The 11,208-nt window shown below is 46.1% G+C and overlaps 1 protein-coding gene across 1 annotated transcript; it reads right to left on the bottom strand.

Moving 5' to 3' along the window:
• Positions 1–2,527: 2,527 nt before the first annotated feature.
• On the bottom strand, positions 2,528–10,938 carry NUDT19 (nudix hydrolase 19). Its single transcript, XM_080908906.1, has 3 exons — positions 10,106–10,938; positions 6,149–6,356; positions 2,528–2,940 (listed from the first exon to the last, which is right to left on the bottom strand). The coding sequence occupies exons 1-3, from the start codon at positions 10,760–10,762 to the stop codon at positions 2,726–2,728; spliced, it is 1,080 nt and encodes a 359-aa protein (XP_080765032.1). The 5' UTR covers positions 10,763–10,938; the 3' UTR covers positions 2,528–2,725.
• Between the last annotated feature and the right edge of the window lie 270 nt (positions 10,939–11,208).

Genomic DNA, 11,208 nt, shown 5'->3' with positions numbered 1-11,208 from the left:
AAACATTAATGCAACAGTCAAAGAAAATGTAATATGCAAAAAGGTCCTAACCCAAAACATACAGGAAATTCAGGACACAGTGAAGATCAAACCTGAGGATAATAGGCATAGAAGAGAGTGAAGATTCCCAACTTAAAGGGCCAGTAAATATCTTCAACAAAATTAGAGAAAAAAAATTCCCTAACTTAACAAAAGATATGTTCATAAACATACAAGAAGCCTACAGAACTCCAAATAGATTAGACCAGAAGAGAAATTCTTCCCATCACATAATAGTCAAAACACCAAATGCACAAAACAAAGAAAGTATATTAAAATCTGTAAGGGAAAAAGGTCAAGTAACCTATAAATGCAGACCTATCAGAATTACACCAGACTTCTCAACAAAGACTATGAAAGCTAGAAGATCCTGGGCAGATGTCATACAGATCATAAGAGAGCACAAATGCCAGCCCAGGGTACTATATTCAGCAAAACTCTCAATTAACATATATGGAGAAATCAAGATATTCCATGACAAAACCAAATTTACACAATATCTTTCCACAAATCAAGTCCTACAAAGGATAGCAAATGGAAACTATACCCTAGAAAAAGCAAGAAAGTAATCTTCTTTCAACTAACCCAAAAAGAAGACAGCCACGCAAGCATGAGTCTACCTCTAATAAAAATAACAGGAAACAACAATCACTGGTCCCTAATATCTCTCAACATCAATGGACTCAATTCTCTAATAAAAAGACATAGACTAACAGACTGGATACATAATGAGGGCCCAACATTTTGCTGCATACAGGAAACACACCTCAGTGACAAAGACAGACATTATTTCAGAGTAAAAGGCTGAAAAACAGTTTTCCAAGCATATAGTCTCAAGAAACAAGCTGGAGTAGCCATTATAAAATTGAATAAAATCAACTTTCAAGCAAAAAAGACAAGGAAGGATACCTCATACTCATCAAAGGAAAAATCCACCAAGATAAAATCTCAGTTCTGAATATCTATGTTCCAAATGCCCCACCTGGGGATCCAGCACATACACAGTTACCAAACCCAGATAATATTGCTGATGCCAAGAAGTGCATGCTGACAGGAGCCTTGACATAGCTGCCTCCTGAGAGGCTCTGCCAGAGCCTGACAAATACAGAAGCAGATGCTCCCAACCAACCATTGAACTGAGAATGGGGTCCTAAATGGAGAGAAAAAAATTGAAGGAGTTGAAGGGATAACAACCCCATAAAAACACCACCAACCAACCAGAGTTCCCAGGGACTAAACCACTATCCAAAGAGTACACATGGATGGACCCATGACTCTAGCTGCAAATGTAGCAGAGGATGGACTTGTTGGGCATCAATGGGAGGAGAAGCCCTTGGTCCTGCCAAGGCCCAATGCCCCAGTGTAGGGGAACGTCAGGGCGGGGAGGTGGGAAGAGTAAGTAGGTGGGTGAACACCCTCATAGAAGCAGGGGTGGGGGATGGGATGGGGGTATGAAAGGGAATCTGAGAAAGGGGTAATAAATGTAAATAAAATGTATTCAATTAAAAAAAGATTGTTAGTCACCCACATTAAACATATTAAATCCCTGTGAATTTAACATTCTCTCTCTAGTCTCATTAACTACTTCTTCCTAAGTATATAAAGGCTGACGAATTTTATGTTGTGTGTACATTATGTTTGCAAGGGCATAAGCACTACCATGGTGTGTTGGGAACAACTTTGTAAAGTGGATCCTCTCTGCACATGTTTACATGGGCTCTGGAGGTCAGGCTCAGGTCACCAGGCATGTGCAGTAAGTGCTTTTACCTGCTGAGTCATCTTACCAGCCTGTGGGGTTTTTTTTTTTTTTTTTTTTGGTTTTTTGTTTTTTATGACTTCCTGAGTGGGTTTTTTTTGTTTTGTTTTGTTTTCTATGACTTCCTGACCTGAGCTTAATCTACAAGACCCACAAGCAGAAGTCGTCTCCTGTAAGATATTCTTTCCCCTCCACACATGCTCCATGGTATGCACCACTGTGTGTATGTGTGTCTGTCTGTGTGCTCACACGCACACAAATACGTAGAATAAAAAACACAAATTGGATGTCAAATTAAATGCCATTTGTTTTTTAACCCAAATGCTGTGTGCTAATCATCAAGTTGAGTCTCAGGCAAGAACATGACATCACCCTTGATGGATGTCTCAATATCTGCATTAACACTTTCCTAACTATGACCTCACAGAACCATGTGACCTTCATGCAGGCAGAAACCTGAGGCAGCCTGCTCACTTCTCCTCCCATGAGTAAACAAAGAACTCTGCTGGCATAGAGGTGGGACTCGATCCCTCACAGCCTGCCAACTAGAGACCAAGTGGGGGAAGTCTCCCATCCGACCCTTAGCGATGTTTACCAAGGCATCTCTGAATTAACTCCTGTAAAAGTGTACGAGATCGGGGCTCAATCTCCACAGCACACCACCAGGAGACTTGTAACACATGGGACAGTTCTCTCCAACGATCAACTAATAAAACAACCATTGTGACACCGTTTATCTTGGTAACAAGAGTTTTAATACTTTGTACATTCTATACTTGGCTTGCTGTGCAGTTTGACACATGGCAGAGTCTCCCAAAATGCACGTGACCCAGAAAGCACCTCATTGTGACTTTTATCGACACATTCCTTAGATTTTAGACAAGTCTGGTTGGTTTTCATTCTTTGCTAACAGCATGTAAGTGGTGCAGCTTACAAGCGGGCAGGACGGCTCTTAGTCACTGTGTAGTTCTTAGGGTACACATGCCTATTCTCCGACTGAAGGGTCATGTAGATTTCGTAGAGATGGGGGCTGTGGATCACAATCCGGTTAGCTACTTTGCCTTCCTTCACGATTTCTTCAGTCTTTTTGTCAGTAGACATATTCTTTTCTAAGAAGTCAGAGTCTTCCACATACAGCTCATCTCCTGAAAAATATTAAAAATGTATTTCCACATGGTGTATATATTCATGCAGGTGGGGGTCAGAGACCAGCCTGCTAGAGTTGGGTCTCTCCCTCCACCGAGTGTGCATGGCTCCAGGCAAGCAAGCAGGAGGGCCAGAGAACAACCTTGGTGCTCCTCCAGAACTCTCCACCTTTGGTCTCAGACAGGATTCCTTATTGGCCTGGAATTTTACTACTTAGGCCAGGATAGTTGGCCTATGACCATCCAGGGATCTGCCCGTGTCTGCCTCCCACCCTGGCACGGCAAGGCTGAGATCAGAGATGCCAATCACCAGGCCTTCCTCTGCACCGCTTCAGGGGATCTGAACACCATTCACTTGCAAGGCCAACATTCAGTGACTTAGCCAGCTCTCTTGTCCTCCATGTTGGATTTTAATATCCCTACTTTATATCTACTTCCAAGACAAGCATTTTCTTTGGGGACATTAAAACTAATGACTACAGTGTTTCTACTGTAAGCTGTAATTATTTTAGCATAATTCAGCAGCACTGTGAATTAAAACCAAGGCCTTGATGTAGTTGAGGCAAGTATTCCACCAGGTCACATGCCCAGCCAAGAGCACCGTAAGTTCTGAACTACTTCATGATTCTTTAGTCTATTAAATATTAACATTAATGCTGGCCTTAATAACAATAATTTTTTCAATACAAGCTTGTTCTGTATTAACCTTATGTTTAATCCATTTTTGCTAACTCTTTAATTTTTCCTTACGCACTTGCGTGTGTGCACAGGTGTGAAGGCCAGAAGTTGACATGGGGTTCGGGGTGTCTTCCTCAGTCATTCTCCACCTTATTTTTTGAGGCACAGACTCTCACCAAACCTGGAGCTTATCCATCTAATGAGACGCGCTGGCCACCAAGCCCTAACAATCTCCCGTCTTTCCTGCTTAGCTGGGATTAAAATGGTCACCAGGCTGGCCTCTAACATGGGTACTGGCAATATGATTTGACATCTTGTGCTTACACAGCAAGGACTTACTGACTGAGCAATTCCACAATCCCAAAGGTTAATTTAGATGAATTATCATTTGTATAAAAACTGCGAGGGGCTGGAGAGATGGTTCAGGGGTTAAGAACACTGGATGATCTTCCAGAAGACCTGTGTACTGATCCCAGCACCCACATGGCAGCTCACTACAACCTGAAACTCCAGGTCCAGGGAATCGATGCTCTTTTGGCCTCTGTGGATATTAAGCACACTGCTGGTACACATACATACGTGTATATAAACATTCATATACATAAAATAAGGATAAATCTTAAACCCTGCTAAACTATCCCTCTGTAGGATGAATAAAAAATATAAGTATAATCAGGAACTGAAGAGGCAGAGATGAAATATGACAGGACACACAGTGCTTGCCCCAACACTAGTCAGTGTTTGTCTGTGGAGAGCAAGAGTACTGCCATGACAGTGGTCTGTGTAGCCAAGGCCATGAGAACGGTGTGTGCAGCCAAGCGGAACTTTTATCTATGTTTCGTCTGTATAGGAACTTTCTCAAGAAGAGCTTTATTTGCTGAAGTGCTTATAAGCTGGACCTACAGAGATAAACTCTGAGCCTTGATCCTTTCCAGGCCTCCTCTCAGGTGAGCCCTGCTCGACCTTGAGCTGCATTTGCCAAACTGTAACTGACCACCAACATCCTAATTCAAATAAGCTGACAGTCTACACGTTCTCACAATTTGAAATGAAAATGTAAAAGTGAGAATATACAGGATTAGAGAATTCTCTCTGTGCCTAGGAAACACATATATGCATGAATTCAGAATTTCTAGTTACAATAAACATTATGGGCTGGGTACAGTGGTACATCTGAGATCCCAGCAGAGGGGTGATGAAGGCAGGAGGATGCCAGCCTGAGATCTACATTAGAGATTTTCTCAAAAATAAAAATAAATGCTGTGTCCTACAGTTAACTTGGACAAAACCACACAGACTGCAGTCACCTGAGAAAAAGTCTTAATTGAAGGATGCCCAGATCATATTGGCCTGTGGAAGTATTGTCCTGATTGTTATTTGATATAGGTGGACGCAGCCCACTGTGGGCAGAACCATTCCTTAGTTGGTTGGTCCCAAATTGAATAAGAAATTTAGTTAAGCATAGTCCTTTGTGAACCAGCTAGCAAGTAGAATTCTCCATTGTTGCTGATGTATGTCTCTGACTGTGAAGTGAGTTTGCTGGTTAGAAGCAATGCTGTGTGTGGTAAAACTTGAAGCCTGTTTTCAAGTTCCTGCCCCAGTTTCTCTCAATAATGAACCATAACCCACAGTCTGACATAAACCTCCTTCCTCCCCAAAGTTGTTACCTATGGTCACGCTATTTGTCACAAGAACAGACTCCAACTAGAAACATGCACATTTTATGATTCTGATCTTCTCCTCTCCCCCCTCCACTTTTTGAGACAGGGTTTCACTGTATAATTGCCTAATTGTCCTGGAATGTTCTCTGCAGACCAGGCTGGCCTCCAAACCACAGAGCTCCGACTGCCTCTGCCTCCGGAATGCTGGGATCAAAAGCATGCACCACCACAGTGGGGTAGCATTGACCTTCTTTTAATTACTATTCCACCAGGCACGGCAAACCTCTTGATTAAAGGCTGGAGCCCGTGATTAAGCAGTAGAAGGGGAAGGTGGGGCTAGAGGTGTTAGAGAGGGAGAAGAGAGGAAGGAGGAGAGAAGACAAGGAGACAGAGGAGATAGAGGAGGATGGAGGAAGAGGAGGTGGAAGGAAGCAGAACAACATAGCAAATAAGCCACAAGTAGCAAACATCTCATAGCTGGTGAATAGTAGTTAGTGGTGAATCTACCCAATCTAGGTGTGCAGCGTATAAATATTGTAACTGAGCTGTGTGTTGTTCACACGGGCATATTGAGGTTAGAGATTTATTGCAACGCTTGACATTAAAGTTTATCTCGGAGAACCACACAGCTGAACAACAATAAATAAGCAAACAGAAGCTTTAAAACAAAAAAGAAAAAATACCCCTCAATAGTTTAAGGGAGGATTGTACTGGGCTGCATTCACAGCTATCAGGGGTCACATGTGGCCTGTAAGCAGAGGCTGCCACACCCACAGGCAGAGGCTATATAAAACAGGCTGTAACTCCTGTCTCTGCTGGGCAGTGCTGCCAGGAATCCTAACAGGAGCACTGGTACTTCTCTGACTCACCTGGGAGAAGATGGATGGAGCAGTCAGAAGTTAAGAGTATTATCGGCAGCCATTTCTCAGGCACTTCTAATGGGTGATCCGAGCAAAATCTAGACAGAGCAGAAAGAGAGGCAAATTTTTCAAGTCTTCTCACTTCATAGAACTGTGGTGGTGCCAGCCAGATTTCTTTCGACAGGAAACACTCAGTTGCCTCCGACGGGGACAACCACTGTAGGAGACAAAGGAAGACGATTGGTAAGATTTATTCTGTCATCAGTCAGGTCTGTGGTTGTTAGATGGAGAAACGAGATGGGGCCTGGTTAGATCTCTCGCAGACAGCATTCGAACATTCAGATGCTGCCATGTACCTACTGCCCTGCTTCGTCAGGGGGATGAAGCAGGAAATGTGCCTGAGTCCAGGAGCTGAAGTCCTGCCTGAGATAATGAGGTCCTGTCTCAGAAAGAAAGAGCTGGAGGCTAGAGAGCTGCCTCAGGGATTAAAAGCAGCTGCTGAGAGTCCCAGAGAACCAGAGTTTGGTTCCCAGCGCTCACACCATGACAACTCACAACCATCCATAAAGTTCTAAAGGATCCAATGCTCTCTTCTGGGCTCCATGGTCAGCTGCATGTGTGTTGAACAAAACCATGAGTAACAACAATAAGTATAAATAATAACGCTTAATTTAAAAATGCGGATTTAGATATTTATAATTAGTAAATACAATTAAAAAATTCAGTCACAAAAGCTAAACTCACACACTACACACCAACTTAAGAAAAATCTATTTCCAGACACCAAAAATGCCTAACTATAAGTAAGTAAATAAATAAATACATAAAAGAATGAGGTGAGCCCACCTTTCTGCTTAGTCAATCCCAGGCAGAGCAGTGGGGGAACCCAAGCAGGAGCCTTACTGACCGAAGCAGTCATGGGATCAGAACCTGGAAGGCTCACACAGGGTACTATCTGGTGAGCCGTGTGCCTGGGCAGGTCTACACAAAAATAAACTCCAAAGCTCTACTTTCCTGTGCACGATGAGGAAAAGAGCAACCACCTGGGAGGTGGCTGACTAAATTCTCCACGCTTACCTGGAGCCAAGATGTTTTCCAGTTTTCCCTATCGGCGTATTCCCGCCAGAGGGAAAGCCTTGTTTGAATGTAAGGAGCTCTTCTGCTCAAGTGACCAGAGAGGGACCACATAGTGGGACTGCAGCTAAATGAGCTCCAGGATAAAAGCTATGGTACACACACACACACACACACACACACTCACACACACATTGTACTGGCTGGTTTTGTGTCAACTTGACACAAGCTGCAGTTATGACAGAGGAGTCTCAGTTGGGAAAATGCCTCCATGAGATCCAGCTGTAAGGCATTTTCTCAACTAGTGATCAAGGGGGGAGGGCCCAGCCCATTGTGGGTGGAGCCATCCCTGGCCCATCCCATTGTGGGTGGAGCCATCCCTGGGCTGGGAGACCTGGGTTCTATAAGAAAGCAGGCTGAGCAAGCCAGGGGAAGCAAGCCAGTAAGTGACATCCCTCCATGGTCTCTGCATCAGCTCCTGCTTCCTGACCTGCTTGAGTTCCAGTCCTGACTTCCTTTGGTGATGAACAGCAATGTGGAAGTGTAATGCTGAATTAACCCTTTCCTCCCCAACTTGCTTCTTGGTCATGATGCTTTGTGCAGGAATAGAAACCCTGACTAAGACACACATACACACACACCACACACACAACACCACACATACCATACACACACACACCAAAAACCATTTAAAACACTATTTAAAGGAATAAGACAAAACCCAGCATTCAGCGACCTAAAAACAATGCTAGCATGCCCTCAAAAACTCCAGGGCACTACAAGCACGGGGAAATGCGGTCCATAACTAAAACAAATAAAATCTTTTGTTAAAAGATGAACTTAAAAGCAGAGCCAAAGAGAAGCTCAGGGACAACTTTCCTACAGTTTAAGAGAGCAAAGCTACAGATCTCAGGAGGTGCTAGCAGGAGGGGCATGGGATGCATAGGGGAGGGGGAGTAGTGGAGTAGCTTTAGAGGATGTCTGGGTGAGCACACCCAGGCTTTGTACAGTACTTCAAAGGAAAGGATAGACGGAAAAGGGCATTTGTGAGTTCCTCAAGAGAAGCAAACAGGTCTGCATCCTGCATTATGGAAGGTCTGTAAGCATCTGGGAGGAAGTCTAGGTTGTGGCAAACTGACAAAATTTATCACACTGCCTGACTCTTTTCCATCTCCTGTCCTCAGCAGCTCCATTGGTCCAAAGATGTAAAGAAGATAGCAACATGATAAAATAAGAAGGGAGAAGTGGTTTTATATTTAGTTACTTTTTATTTGTCGTGTGGTGTGTTTTACTTGCTTAGACATCTGTGCACCAGATGGGGCCAAGAAGAAGGCATCAGATCCTCTAGAACTGAAGCTATAATGCTTCCAGAAATATGATTTACAGTTGATATTCCATAAGAGAAGTGCAAACTCAAAAAGCAACTGAGCTGGGTGTGATGGTGCATGCCTTTCATCACAGCACTTAGGAGACTGAGGCATCCAGAACTGAGTTCAAGGTCAGCTTGGTCTACAAAGTCCATTCAGGCTATAGAGTAACCCTGTCTGAAAAAAAAAAAAAAAAAACAAATCAAAAAACTACCCATGGAGTTTACTCAATTGGAGTACTGAAAAAGGTTGTAACAAGTGAGAAAGACATCCATGTCCTCTATGGATGTGTAACTACAGTTAGAAAAAACCGGGAAGGGAGCAAGGGACACGGCTCAGAGATCTGGAGAGGAACCACCCTGCAGAAGACCCGAGTTCAGTCCCCAGCACCCGTTCCAGGTGCCTCACAACCTTTCCTTAACTCCAGCTCCAGGTGACTAGACACTTCTGGCATCAGTGGTCACCTGCACTCACGTGCATATAGTCTCTTGAGGACACACAATGTAAAACAAGTCATTTTGTTGACTTTACAGAAGGAGAATAAAGGACAGTCTGAAAACATTCTGAATAAATAAAGATGAACGTGAAGCGGTGGCACCCTCAAGACCTCGGGTTCTAGGCTTGAAGCCTAACTGCCTGGTGCAAGTGACACAGAAAAGAAAGGGAAGGAGGGAGGGAGACAGACAGACACACAGACACACACACACACACACACAGGTTAGAAAAGGGAGAAAGATGGGAAGGGAAAGGAGAGAGGAAGTGAAAGATGAGGGAGATGGGAACAGAGAAACAGGAAGAAGGAAGAAGAAAGTTAATGGGACTGAAATCCTATTGAAAGAGTTAAAATTTCAAGTTAACTCCCACTAACCCTGCTTTGAGGACAAGTATGCTTCAAGGCTAAGAACAAAATAACTTGTTTAAAGAAATGGCCCAAATCCAGACTGGCTAGACTCAATAAGGTCTGGGCTGGCCTTGCAGCCCTGAGAGAAACTAGTATGAAGGTCAGTGTGCCCCAAAACAGAGTGGTCTAGAGTTAAATCATATCCAAAAGCAGACAGAGAGTGCCAATTTGAATAAACCAATAAAATTATTATGTGCTTGTTGCTAACTGCTTATGTAATTTTCCCTATAAATATGTCCCCCTAATTGAGTTCAGGGTCGATGCCTCTGTCTCCTGCTTGAGATGTGTATCAGCCCGGAGCTCCGTCATTAAACTACCTCGTGCTTTTGCAGCAAGAAGGTCTCTCGAGTTTCATTGGGTAACCCCGTGTCCTGAGACTCGAGTGGGGGTCCCCGAAAGGGGGTCCTACACTATAATGTGTTCTGGAAACCCGAATAAAAACGATTCAGGGCATGAAGTGAATTGTGAGGTGTCCAGAACAGGCAGCTGGGAGCACGGCCGTGCCCCCTGCTTAGGGAACCCGGTGGGGTGAGAGTTGAGTCCTTGAGAGCCTAAGGTAAGGTCACGCCTTTGGTCTGGGGTAAGGCTCAGTGCATCCCGAGGGGCGGGTCCCACGACCCCTACCTTGTAGCCCACCACCTCGGCCAAGTCGGGCTCCACGCGCGGGGCGTCGCGCAGGCAGCACAGGAGGAAAGTGGTGTCGTAGCGGCGGTTGCTTCGCCCGTACGGCGTGAGCCAGCCGCCCCAGTCCTGCAGCGCCCAGATGTCCGGGGTGCAGTCCAGATGCGCGCACAGCTGGAGGAAGCAGCGCGGGTCACTGCGCACGCGCGAGCGCCAGTCGGCCAGGCCGGCCGGAAGCGACAGCGCGACACCCGGCTCCTGAGAAGCCGGCGCGGGGGCCCGCGGCCTCAGCAGCAGCACCCCGGCCTCCTCGAAGGTCTCGCGGATGGCGCAGATGCGCAGCGCCACGTCATCAGGCAGCGCCGCGGCGTCCGCGTCGCCGTGGGACAGTCCCGGGAACGGGGGTGACCGTTGCCGAGGCGGCTCCGGGCCCAGGCCGAAACGCGGCGGCGTGTGGCGAGGCGCGAACAGACGCAGCCAGTCGGGCGAGCTGTCGGCCGCGTCCAGCACGCCGCCCGGGAAGACGTGCGCGCCGGGCATAAAGCGCTGGTTTTGCGCTCGCTGGAGAAGCAGCAGCCGGAAGCCGGCGGGGCCCGAGTGGGTCCAGCCCGCGGCCAAGATCAGGGTGGCTGCCCGCCGCCAGCTGCTCGGGCCGCTCATGGCCAGCGGGCTTCAGATCCCCCTGAAGAAGTGGCCGGGTCTCAGAGTGGTGTCCCAAAGTCCGATAAAAGTTGAGGGCCAGAGAAAGAGCAGCCGGGAGGCTGCGGGAGGTTTGCTTGTGGGAGGAGCGCCAGAGCACCTCCTTGGAATGCCCTGGGTCATTCTCGCCCTGTCACAGCTGCTGCAGTCACTAGCCTGCGACCGGGAGCAGGCGTGCGGAACTGCGTGCAGTGGGAACCAATCTCTAGTTGTGAACCTTGACCACTAAAATGCAAGTGACTAGGACTTAGTCCACGCTGGCCTGTTACCTTGCTGGCATTGGAATATAGGAGGTTCCAAAAACAGATAGGTGTCTGAGCTTTGCGAGCTCTCTTCAACCATGCTAATAAAAAACAAACGGGCGGGTCAGATGCCAAGTTAGAAACTAACTGCTGTGTAGTTAGTTG

The sequence above is a fragment of the Micromys minutus genome (assembly GCF_963924665.1).
Source record: "Micromys minutus genome assembly, chromosome: 32".
NCBI lineage: Eukaryota > Metazoa > Chordata > Mammalia > Rodentia > Muridae > Micromys > Micromys minutus.
Note: the sequence above shows the minus strand (reverse complement) of the source record. Positions and strands in the feature narration are given on the sequence as shown.

Bases quoted from the DNA above. Each gene is read 5' to 3' on its own strand.
- NUDT19 (XM_080908906.1), bottom strand. From the start codon at position 10,762: ATGAGCGGCCCGAGCAGCTGGCGGCGGGCAGCCACCCTGATCTTGGCC. The intron at 6,357-10,105 runs GTAGGGGTCGTG...TGTCTCCTACAG, and splicing joins CCGAGGTGGTGGGCTACAAG to TGGTTGTCCCCGTCGGAGGC. The intron at 2,941-6,148 runs GTGAGTCAGAGA...AATATTTTTCAG, and splicing joins CTCCATCCATCTTCTCCCAG to GAGATGAGCTGTATGTGGAA.